This window comes from Psammomys obesus, unplaced genomic scaffold (genome assembly GCF_907164565.1).
Source record: "Psammomys obesus unplaced genomic scaffold, mPsaObe1.curated_primary_1811, whole genome shotgun sequence".
Lineage (NCBI taxonomy): Eukaryota > Metazoa > Chordata > Mammalia > Rodentia > Muridae > Psammomys > Psammomys obesus.
Genome location: NW_026595981.1, coordinates 13,028,827 through 13,041,000, shown reverse-complemented (window position 1 = coordinate 13,041,000; position 12,174 = coordinate 13,028,827). Strand labels below are relative to the sequence as shown.

The 12,174-nt window shown below is 47.5% G+C and overlaps 1 protein-coding gene across 1 annotated transcript in view; it reads left to right on the top strand.

The window, feature by feature from the left end:
* Positions 1 to 12,174, top strand: part of Msi2 (musashi RNA binding protein 2) — a gene marked incomplete in the record, with an annotated part of 308,813 nt that overhangs the window by 251,701 nt on the left and 44,938 nt on the right. The window contains 1 exon segment of the mRNA XM_055620541.1: positions 8,869 to 8,983. Within this exon segment, the coding sequence (XP_055476516.1) occupies positions 8,869 to 8,983 (115 nt within the window).

Below are 12,174 nucleotides of genomic sequence, written 5' to 3'. Positions count from 1 at the left end.
TGAGCACAGGGGAATGAACTGGCTTTACTGTCTTCGAGGGTCCCCCACCCCATACGCTCTGTGCACAGCAGGGCGAGAGTTACAGTCCTCTGCAGGGCAAGGGCTTTGTAGGCTTGGTCCCAGTGGGGCATGTGCTATTGTCAGCTCTGCCTCTCGGGTGAGAATCTAGCCACACTCATCCCCAGAGCCCAAAGGTAGAGCTGAATCAGAGCTGACGGCTTGTTCGAGAGACTGACATCTGAGGCCCAGCCTGCCCTGGGATGCAGTTGTTAGTGGGCGTGTCTCAAGCAGCACTGGAGACCTTCTGCCCGGACTCTGAGCACCCCCAAAAGAGGAGTCACATCCCCCGGTGTTCTTTCTCACGTCCACATGCCGCTCTGCCTTGCTCGGTGCTTTATATGACTGGTTTATGACCTACTTCACTTTGCCGTCACCGGTTTTAATAAAAAAAAAAAAAAAGAAAGAAAAAAGAAACACTAGGCAGAGGAAACAGTGGATGAAATTAATTCTGTAAGTGGTGAGGAAATTAATTCTGGAAGCTAGAATTGGGAACAGTTTTGTGGAAGAAATAGCATCAGATTGGGCCCCAGAGGGCTAAGGAGGCCTGAGAGGGCAGGACCCAGAGGAGGGAGCTGGGGTTTGAAGTTGGAAGCCCTGAGACCATATCCCGGCTGTGCCCTGAAATGGTAGGGGTTTTTGTTTGTTTGTTTTTGTTTTGTTTTGTTTCGTTTCTCCGGGCCTCAGTTTCTTTTATCAGAGAGGAGGCCAGTTAAGCTGTTTCACCAAGTCAATGAAGCCCATGTGCAGTAAAGTGATTGAGACTAGGGGGCATGGTTTGAGGGTTCCATGTGTCACACACTCCACTGAATAGCTAGCCATCTTAGCCATCTTATATGTGTATTATGCGATCCGTGGAACTGTCCTAAGCATCATGCACGCGCATGCACACACAGTGCTGTGACTGCCCAGCAAATCGAACCCGATTCCGAAGATTTCTACCCGTGGGTCCAGGTCACCTAATGTCCAGCATGTGCCTGCCAGCTGGTTGCCTTTACCTCTTCTGCTGCCATGTCCGTTGCTCCCTTACTATAGCTGTCAGGAGGGTGCCATGTCTGCGAGAGCCTCTTTGGAGTCAGACCAGATGAGATTCCATGTGCAGATGGTTTCTGTGGTGTTTGGCCACCAGATCGTCTCCGGGTTTTGAGTTTGAACTTACGAGAGCCCCGCTTAAGGCTCTTGCTATTCATAGGGTCCTCAGAAAGGCCTCTGATGACTAGAGAGGGCAGAGGGCAGTGGCTAGGAAGAAGGAAGGTGTTTACATTTAATGGCAGTGGTTGTGTGGAGAAGAATAAAGGGGTGTGTGGAGGGGGCCCTTCTAGCCCTGCCCTGTGGAAACATTTGCCTGGCTGACAGATTCTAGGATAACCCTGGATCTATTCAGTGTCCCCTCCTCTTCCTTTCTGGCATGGAGCATCAGATGACCAGAATTCACCTGGAACCCTCTAAAACCAAGTAGGGAGGAATGGCCAGTTAATTAAGAAGAAGGCCAAGCTGGTCCTGGGCCACCCAGCCAGGCCTCTTGGGTCTGTCAGGAATCTTTATACAAAGGCAGGCACCACCATGAAAAGCTACAGGCCAGCCTCCCGGAGTGCTCTGTTCCCCTCCCCTTCTTACCAGCCAGACAGTCAAGGTCAGTGTCTAAGACACTGGGGAATTTTATCCTTTGTAACAGGCCTCTGGCTTCCGTGAGAAGGGAACAGTTCCTAACATGATCTGTTTGTACACACTGGCCCCTTCAGGCCAGACAGAAGCCCGCCTTGTTGAGGGTGGTCCATCAGGCCACAGGTACAGCTCTTGGCTTTCCATCTGGTCCTGGCACTACATACTGACTAGACCGTTTGAGAGACTGGCTTCCTTCCCAGACTCCCTGGCCTTCCCCAACAGAGGCCCAGGGGTTGAACGGACTTCAGGTTGTTTGTACAGGAGGAGGAAGCCCTCCCCTTAGCAACCCCCAGTGCCTCTCCCAAAGCAGAACTCTTGACATGCTCATTCTGAAGCACAGTACATGCAGGAGACAGTGGCACACACTTATACTCTCTGCTCCTCGGGAAGCTGAGGCAAGAAAATCACGAGTTCAAGGACAGCCTGGATACATAGACAGCACAGCAAAGCACAACCCTTTTTAACTGTAGATAGACGCATTGCTGTGAAGGGGCACTGTTGAGTCTTTTGACAAAAGGATTATGAAAGCCAGATTAAAGTACTGTGTCCGTGTTGAAACTGGTAAGTGTTCTGGTTACATTAAAAAAAAAAAAAAAAAAAAAAAAAAACTGCCCCCATGTTTAGAACTTGTAAGTCACCAAGTTTGCAGCTTAGCCTCAGACAAGTTTTTTGGCTTTTCCCTTGCTGGGGATCCCCGGGGCCACACCTGGAGTACCCAAGCACCAAGTCCAGTCCTTGGTATGCAGCATGCTCTTTAGGAAGCACAAACCCACCATACCCCTCCAGAAACGGACGAGTGTGTGCAGATGCTGAGCCGTGTGTGGCAGAAGGCTGACAGTGAGCAGTGCTCTTTGCAACTTCTCTGTAAGTTTGAAATTCTCTCCGAATAGCAACGAGCTAGTGACAATAGAGCTAGGATATAGCTCAGTGGAAGAGCGTGTGCCTGCCATCCACAAGGCCCTGGCTTTGGTACCCAGCACCACTACCACCAGAAGAGGGGCTGGGGAAGACGGGAGGAAGCGATGACGCCGGGCAACAGTGAGAAGAGAAGGCAACCCCGCCAAACAAGCTTCGTGGACACGTACTGACCCTATGAAGTCACAGTAGGCCTTTGACATGTCGTTTGCAAGGGCATACTGCTGCCTCAGTTGTCCCCGGGGTAAAGAGTCTTCTGCTAGGGCCTCATTTCAAAGCCACGATCCTGAGGAATACATGAAAGACTTGCCTTTCCTCCAAGGCCCATTTGTTGAGTTGAACAGCATATTTAAAGAATGAAATTTCAAGGTACATTTTTAGTCCCCACTGTGGGTTCTTTCATAGCTTTGCTGTCTGTGGGGGTTGGAAGTAGAGGCCTACTCCCAGGTATCAGTCACAAGTGGCCTCTGAGGCCTCTTTCAAGTACAAAGCCACACAGACTGGCTTGCTTCCTTCCACACCGTTTGAATAGACGTCTCTTAAACAAGTGGTTGTAGCCTGATGGGAAAGGCTTGGGACTGAGCTGGGGGTGCTGCTTCTCCAGCCATCATCTGACCACAGCTCCATGAGAGATGGAATCAACCACACCCATCAACTCAAACCCCAAGGAAGATAATCAGTGGTTGCACAAAGCCACCATATTTGGGGGCATTTGGGTGCTGGTTGTCGATGTCTGGAACACAATTCATGTGTTGATGATCAGAGTCTAAGACCAGAACCAAGGAGGTAGATTGGGTTTTCCTGTTTAGTTCTGATTTTTCCTCTAGGTCCTTGGTCAAGCTCTCTGGCTTGCCACTGGTACAGGAACAGCTTGTGGGCTCTAGAGATGGAGAAGTAACAAGCCCAAAAGTGACTCAAGGTAGCCAGGTGATGGTGGCACATGCCTTTAATCTCAGCACGTAGGAGGCAGAAGCAGGCAGATCTCTGTGAGTTCCAGGCCAGTCTGGTCTGTAGAGAGAGTTTCAGACAGCCAGGACTACACAAAGAAACTCTGTCTTGGGGGAAGAAAAAACTGACTCAAGATAGTTTGATGTTCAGAGTGCCCTTGCCTGCATCCTTGATGAACAAGACAAACAGAATGGAAATTCTCAGAGCAGAGGCTCACCTTGTTTATCAGTGGGTACCCCACACCCTGGCTCGTGAGTTCTTCCATATCCCAGAATTAATCAGCCTGAATCTCCAGGGCCAGGGAGTGGGGGCAGACTGTTTACGCAGCCCTCTCGTCCTGAGATGTCCTGAGAAATCTTTCTGGAAGCTCTCACTGCTGGCCAGACCAGGCTCCCCGCTGCGTCCAGTACCTCTCCTGTCACTCAAATGCCCAGGACAGGCTGAGCCCGAGAGAGTTCGCATGCCATGGCCTCTGGCCTTGGAGTGCACTCACTGTGACAGGGCAGGTGGTTGACAGAGCTCCTGTGGTGGGTGCTGCCAAAATGCCACGAGCAAAGACAGCAGAATTCAGCCGAGCTGCCAGCCCTGCTCAGTGCTAGGGAGAGCAAGTAGGTGGGTTTGTTTAAAATACTCCTATTACAGTTAGTTAACCTTTCTGTTCCCTAAATGAAAATTGTATAAACCTGAAATTTCCGTTGATCGGGTTGCCTAGGAACAGGCAGCAGGTTTTCATAAGACAAAGCAATAGATTGCCACCGATAGGCCTGTTAGGAAGTGAGCTGGTTAGCGGCATTATTCCGGTCCTGGTGTCAGCATTAGGTAATTATCTGCCTGCCTGCTCAGGGCACGCCCATCTTCCCGTGCTGAGGCAGCTTCCTGAAGGAGCCTTCTCAGCCTCCAGCTCTCAGGATGGGGCCGCAAAGGCAAGGGCTAGGGCTAATCACCATGCTTGAGCTATGAGGAGAAAACTAAAAGACCTGATGTGGTCATGTTTATTTCTTCTTAATCATCTTCTCTACTTATGTGCAAGAGGAACCCCCAATAATCCTATTGATGACAAGCTGTTGCATCCTTTTATGAAAACATGTAGCAAGAGCGGGAGACTTAAAATAAACAGCAACAAAATACACAGTAATTTTTTAAGCTACTCTATGACAACTTTGGTAGATCTTTTAAATATTTTTTAATACAATATACACACTTGTTCTCTTTCTTTTTCCACAAGGTCACTGTCATTTATGTTTATCTTCCTGCAGTTAGAGTAACTAGTTTTCTGGTTTGCCTAGGACCTAGGAGGTCCCCCATAATGGTACCTCATGACCAGTGCTTGTCAGTAACCCATAGCTCTTGTTGGCACTGGACCACACCTGGCTTCATCAGTCCCCGCCCCCCTCTTAGTTTTGTTCTGTCTTTGTGTATTTTTTGTTTTGCTTTGTCTTTTACTTTTTAAAGACATATTTGATGTATATGAATGGTTTTTTTTCCCCTTTGTGTATGTCTACATGACACATGCATGCCTGGTGCTTGTAGAAGTCAGTTCCAGGACTCCCCTGTGACAGATGGTTGTGAGGGACAGTTGTGAGCCACCACGAGAATGCTGGGAATCAGACCCACGTCCTCTTCAAGAACAAGTGTTCCTACTGCTGAGCCATCTTTCCAGCCCCAACCCCATTACTTTTTAAAAATTATATTTCACTGTGTGTGAGAGAGAGAGAGACAGAGAGCATTGCCACACATGGAGAGATCTTAGAGGACAGAAGTTCTTTTCTCTTCTACCTTTTGAGTCCCAGGGACGGCACTCAGGTCATCAGGCCTGATGTCAAGAAGAGCCTTTACCCCCTGAGCCGTCATCTCACTGGCCCCAATCCCACTGGTGGATTATTCTTGTTACTGTTATGGCTGGCAAATAGTCTCCTTCAGAGGCCCTCTCAGGACAGATTCCAACGTGTAGGACTATTAGCTCTAAAGACGGATGTGCTCGTAGCAGGTTTTTACGTGTTACCAGTCGCCCTGCAGGAAAATCAAAGTGCTTTGAATGTGAAATGTGCCCTACAGCTCGTGTATTTGAACATTTGGTCCCCAGCTGGTGGTGCTGTTGGGGAACCTTAGAGGATTGAACTTCTCTGGAGGAAGTTGGTCACTGGAGATGAAGCCTTGAGCTGTTTTCGCTTTGTTAATTCTTTTTTTTTTTTTTTTTTGAGACAGTGTTTCTTCATGTAGCCTTGGCTGCCCCGGACTCGCTGGCCTCAAACTCACAGAGACCAGCCTGCCTCTGCCTCTGCCTACCCGAGTGCTGGGATCACAGGTGTGTGCTACCACGCCCAGCTCACGTTTTGTTTTGTTTTTAATGAGACAGAATCTCAGTATATAGCCCTGGCTATATTCTGGAATTCACAATGTAGATCAGACAGGCCTAAAGTGCTGGGATTAAAGGTGTGTACCACCTCGCTTAGTTTCCAATCCATACTCTTAACCACTGAGCCATCTTTGCAGCCCCAGGCCTTGGTGTTTGTATAGTCCAGCCCCTCTTTTTTTTTTTTTTTTTTTTTTTTTGTGTTTTTTTTTTCCTTTCTCCAGAGGCTATATGGCTCACAATTACAGCCCTGCCCACCCTCCCCCCACAAAAAGATACGGTGAACCAGAATAAACTGTCTTTCTCTTAAATTGTTTACTATTGGGTATTTGCTCACAACGGTGGGAAAAGCAATGCACCTTCCTCCCTTCCCATACCCTCAGTATCCATACTTCATACAGCGCTGTCCTCCGTGCCCATCCAGTAGACGAAAATACATCCTGTGTGTGCGCACACTGCATGTGTGGTGATCGGAGGACCACTGTGGCCGGCCGGCCTTGTCCCCCTGCCTGTGGGAGACAGAGTCTGCTCTCTTCCCATGCTTACACCAGTGTTGCTGGCCCAGACCCTTCCAGGGATCCTCCATGGCCCGCTAGGACTGCTGGGATCACAGATGGTCAAGCACGGATGCAGCTCTTCCGTGGGCTCTGGGCGTTTGCACTCACGTCTTCACAAACTGACCCGTCTCCCCAGTTCTACTTTACTTCCTGCTTCAGTATTAACTGCGTATGAGTTGCCTGTCTGTGTCTTTTATCTATTTTTCTCTCACCATGCTCATTTTTTCTTTAAAAAAAAAAAAATCTTTAGAGTAAGCCTATCCGTCATGCACACTGAGTGATTTTTTTTTTTTTTTGTCCATTTTTAAAGATATTTATGGTTACCATTCTTTGAAAAGCAAGAATAATACCTGTTAAATGGTGTCGAAGCTACTGTTTTAGGTCAGGTTTTCCTCCTAGAATCACTAAATTCTTTACTTATTTGTTTGTTTTTGAAGCAACTTGCTTCAGTATCCCAAATACTTAGATTACACCACCACCCCTGGCTTTATAATTACTATGGTATTTTTTAAAAGGTTTTTATTTTATGTGTATGCGTGCTCTGTCTGCATGTGCACCTACAGGCCAGAAGAGGGCATCACATCCCAGTAGAGATGGCTGTGAGCCACCATGTGGTTGTTGGGAATTGAACTCAGGACTTCTGGAAGAGCAGACAGTGCTCTTAACCGCTGAGCCATCTCTCCAGCTCCTACTATGGTATTTTTAATTGGAGAATCTTAATTGCAGTATCCAGGATGATCGTATCTCTAAAACGGGTCATCTGGGTAAGTCCTCCTTTTAAGCAGTGTATCCCCCCGCCCCCAGTCTAGCTCACTCTGGCTGCCTCAGACACACCATAAGCAACCACAGTCTCCTGTGATTCAGCCATACCCTTGGCAGCTGCTGAGCCGAGCGAAGCTTTTGCTCCCATACCATATGTCCCCAGACTGCTTTTAAATAAGATACCCGATTCTTCTTCCTCTTCCTCGGTCACCGTCAGGCTCCCATGCTGTTACTGTTGGCTGCTCTGAGTGCCCTGCTTTGCCCTGCAACAGCCTATCTTTATCAGCCATGGGCTTGATTTACAGCCAACGATGCTTGTTAAATTCGCCTGTAAACTAATAGCAACTGATGCTGAGCAAGCTCAGGCAGTCCCGTCAAACCATGCTGCAGCTTCTGCAGGCCTCAGAGTTTCAGTTTTTTTTGTGTGTGTGTGTGCGGGGGGGAGTTAAATTTTATAATTTATTTCTATTTTATATGCATTGATGTTTTGCCTGCATGTCTGTATGAGGGTGTCAGATCTTGCAGTTACAGGCAGTTGTGAGCTGCCACATGGGTGCTGGGAATTGAACCCAGGTCCTCTTGGAAGAGCAGTCAGTGCTCTTAGCCGCTGAGCCATCTCTCTAGCCATCCGAGTTTCAGTTTTTTACCTCATGTCTGTTGACGTTGGAGTGCATGTGCCGTGGCATACGTGGAGGTCAGAGAACGGACTCCTTGGAGTCAGTTTGAGTCCCAGAGAATGAACTTAGGCCATCAGGGTTGATGGAAGGCCACCTTACCCACTGAGCCATCTCCCTGGCCCTAAGGTTTCTGTTCTGTCTAGGTAAGCGCATTCAGTAAGTGATCTCTGAATAGGACTGGGAGGTTTCTGAAGCAAAAGAACAAATGGAAAGGTTAGCAACCACTAAAAGGCACAAGCACTAAATGCAGACCCGGTAATCCATATAATCCATAGGAATAGAGACCATGCTAAGTCTCAGGACTCCCTTGGGAAGTGTGGCGGTGTGGCTTCCAAGGGGATGGCGCCATTGCTGAGTTGATAACTGTAACTTCTGGCTTCAGGGCCTTTGCCCCGATGGGGATGGAATGTGCCGTGTTGCTTCTGCACCCCTGGTGTTCAGCGTTGGTCTGGGAGGTGGAGCCTGGACTGAGTACCGTCTCTGTTTTGTAAGAGAGGGTCTCTGATGGCCTGATGTGAGGGGTCCCTGGCCTGCAGGACCATCAAGGAATGGTCTAGAAGGCCAAACAGCCATGAAAGATGGCTATAATTGTGGCTGCTGTTATCCCCAGGCCCATCCATCAGCCGTCGCCGCCTCCTTAGCCATCACGCTTTCTGCACAGGGTTGCGGCCCCCCTTGTGTATATCTTTTGCTTACGTCCTCGCCGCCCTTCCGGAACCTAATTTCATCCTTGTAGGTTTTTCCAGAGCAGGATTTGCACAAGTGTTGTGGTTTCTTAAATATTTATTTTGCAGGCCATTTACTCAGCACAGCTATTTTTACAGTGAGTAAGGAGCGAAGCTAAAAATAACAGCTCGTAACCCGACCGGTTCTGCGTCTGACATTTACGTGGAATTCATTTGCATCTCATTTGTTCTCCTTTTCTGTTTAACAGGTAGAATGTAAGAAAGCTCAGCCGAAAGAAGTCATGTTCCCGCCTGGGACAAGAGGCCGGGCCCGGGGGCTGCCGTACACCATGGATGCTTTCATGCTTGGCATGGGCATGCTGGGTGAGTCTGCACAGGGTTTGGGGGAGCACCGTGGACTGGGGGTGAGGACTGCGGCAGCCCAGGCACTCAACTGAGTCACCTAACAGTTGGGCAAACAGAACCCCACTTTCCTTATTGAGCTCTGGTTGTTTTTGTTTTTGTTGTTTTGGTCCAACCTGCCATTCCCTCATCTTCTAGTTGGTGTGTAGGTTCCTCTTTGAGTGGTCATGGCAACCACACGAGCATGTAGTATCCTCTTACTTCATGCCTAGCTCATGGTATGCTTGAGACTCAACCCTTCCTCAAACACAAACCAGGACCGCCCACCCGTCTCTGTCTCAACCTTGTTGGCCCAGTGAGAGTTCCCAAGACCTAAGGGTTCCTGTTGGCTTAACGTGTGTGGACTCAGGCTACATTTCTTTCTAAAACTTAGGAGAGGAACTGAAGGGTGGCAAGGGTGAGCACTAATCCTGTCTATTTAAATGATTAACATTTTTCTCTTGGGATATCAAAATTTGCATTTAAATGGATGTTTTAAATAGCCTGTTTTACTCTTTATTTGCAAAAAAAAAAAAAAATGATGAAAGACAAAGTGTGTTTGTTCTGACTAAAAATGATCTCTCCTGGCTTTTAGAGAAATTGAGTTGCATATTATGCCCCTTTCCTTAAAGGTATCTCTGTCCGCCCTGCGTAGATAATTGAAAATCTTGCCGCTTAAATAGCATGAAAGATGGAGAAAGCAGAGGAGATACGTAATGGTGTGGGTCGCAACAATAATTAGAAATTTCAAGGCGAGAGAACGGTATTTGAGTGCAAGTTATTGTGTGTCAGGAAAATACTAATTAAATGGGATAAATGGTCGTTAATGGTAAAATTCCATTCAGGCACATGAGCTGTCTAGTTTTAATGGGTTTTCATTTGGCTTGGCTAAGAGTCCCTCTTCTATATTGTTTGATAAGCTCTTTATGTGTTTTCAGATTTGCTGCTGTTTAAATCATTCCTGGCTTAGTTTTAAATGTATTAAGCTTTTCATGCTCTTACAAAGAATTGCATCTACTTGTCTGAGAAATAACTTGGGCAGGTAGAGCTATATTGAAGAACTTTAAAGACAGAACATGGTGTCATTGAGAATATTTTTTTTAATGGCCAATCTATTCATTCGCCTCAGATTAATTTTTCAGGCTTAACAGAGTTTACAAGGAAAAAAAAAATCCTATTATAGCTCCTTAGAAACTGCCTGTGTGGTTCTAATGCTTACCTGAAAATAGAAACGGGAGAAAAAAAGATTTTAAGAGAAATAAGAATACACCAGTTTGACTATATCTCAAAACACTGCATAAAGCTACTATAATTAAAACAATATGGTAGGGCTGGAGTTGTAGCTCAGTTGGTAGAGTGCTTGCTTAGCACACGTGAGGCCCAGGGTTCAATTCCCCAATACTGCACAAAACTGGGCATGGTGGTGCACACCTGTGAACTCAGCATTTAACACTCAGGAGGTGGAGGCAGGAGGATCAGAAGTCAGCTGCGTATTGAGCTCAGAGACCATGGTATGGTAGACAAGATTGTCCCCAGCTCACGTTGGCTTGACCCCACTAATTTTCTATTTAACAGTGGTGAGACATGCGTGTGTTCAGTAGACACTGCTTTGACTATTGAGTTTGGATCTTTGCCCAGGCTGGCAATGTCAGTGACACACTCCCTGGAGTTGCTGGGCAGGGCCTGCTCCTGAGTGGTAGGTAGCTTGTGAGAGAATGGCCACGTTCTCTGTCAGGAACAAGAGGCAAGTCTGCCGTGTGCTGTCTCTAAGCTGTGCAAGTGGCAAGACTGGGCACAGTAAATACATTTGCCGTGCCACACTCTGCCAAGCCGTGGTAAGCTTATCAGGCTGTAACTCCATCATCAGCTGTGTGGACACTTGATAGAGACAATTAGAGTCTCAGTAGAACTGAATACGTGTAAGAGGATATATATGTGTGTGCGTGGGAGCAAGTACTACAGGTGTGTGGAAGCCACAGTTTTTTCACTGATTCACTCATCAACTCAGCTAAGCTGGCAGGCCAGCGGGCCCCAGCAACCTTCCTCTCTGCTTCTGAGCGCTGGGCTCACACACGACACCTCGGGGTACCACTTATGTGGCCGCTAAGGAATCGAACTCAGGCCCTCACGCTTGTGCAGCACTCACTCTGGTTCTTAGGAGGAACCAGAAGGAAGACTTCATCCTCCCTGACTGCGTGTGTGTGTGTGTGTGTGTGTGTGTGTGTGTGTGTGTGTGTGTGTCCTGTACTGCAATTGTGTGGCCTTCGGTAGTCTACTCTCCGGGTAAGGTCGCCACCTCCATAGTGCATTGTTTGTGTGTCTTCCCAGGTTCCATGCTGTCACCATCCTAATAATTTGGCTGATGAAGGGGGTGTGTTGGGGAGGGTAGTTCACTGAAGAGCCAAGCGTGGTGGCACACACCTGTAATCCTAACACATAAGAGGTAGAAGCGGGAAATGGGCAGTTCAAGGTCATCCTTGGCTACTTGGCAAGTTTGAGGCAGGCAGCCTGGACTGTGTGAAAACCCTGTTTGACTAAAAATAAAAAGAGCGCTGATGATAGCCAGATTCAGTGCTATACAGATGGAATCCCAGCACTGAGGAGGCTGAGGCAAGGCCGCAGATCAGGACCAGTCTGAGCTACATCATGAGACCCTGCTGAAATAAATTAATTAGATGCTATGAGACCCTGTCGAATATTCATCAATGCAGGGGAGGTCTAGAAAGAGTATTTAAAAGCAAAAAGTATGAGCTGCTGAAACCTTAAAATTCACTCATCCAGTGAGGTATCCCAGAAGCAGAAGGACCCTCATGGTATATTCTCACTTATAAGTGGATGTTAGACATATACTATAGGATAATCATACTAAAATCTGTACACCTAAAGAGGCTAAGCAAGAAGGAGGACCCTGGGTAAGATGATCAATCCTCATTCAGAAAGGCAAATGGGATAGACATTGGAAGAGAGAAAAAACAGGGAACAGGACAGGAGCCTACCACAGAGGGCCTCTGAAAGACTCAACCCAGCAGGTTATTGAAGCAGATGCTGAGACTCATAGCCAAACTTTGGGTAGAATGAAGGGAATCTTATAAAGGAAGGAGGAGAGGATAGGAGCTCCATAAGGAGAGCAACAGAACCAAAAAATCTGGGCCCAGGAGTCTTTTCTGAAACTA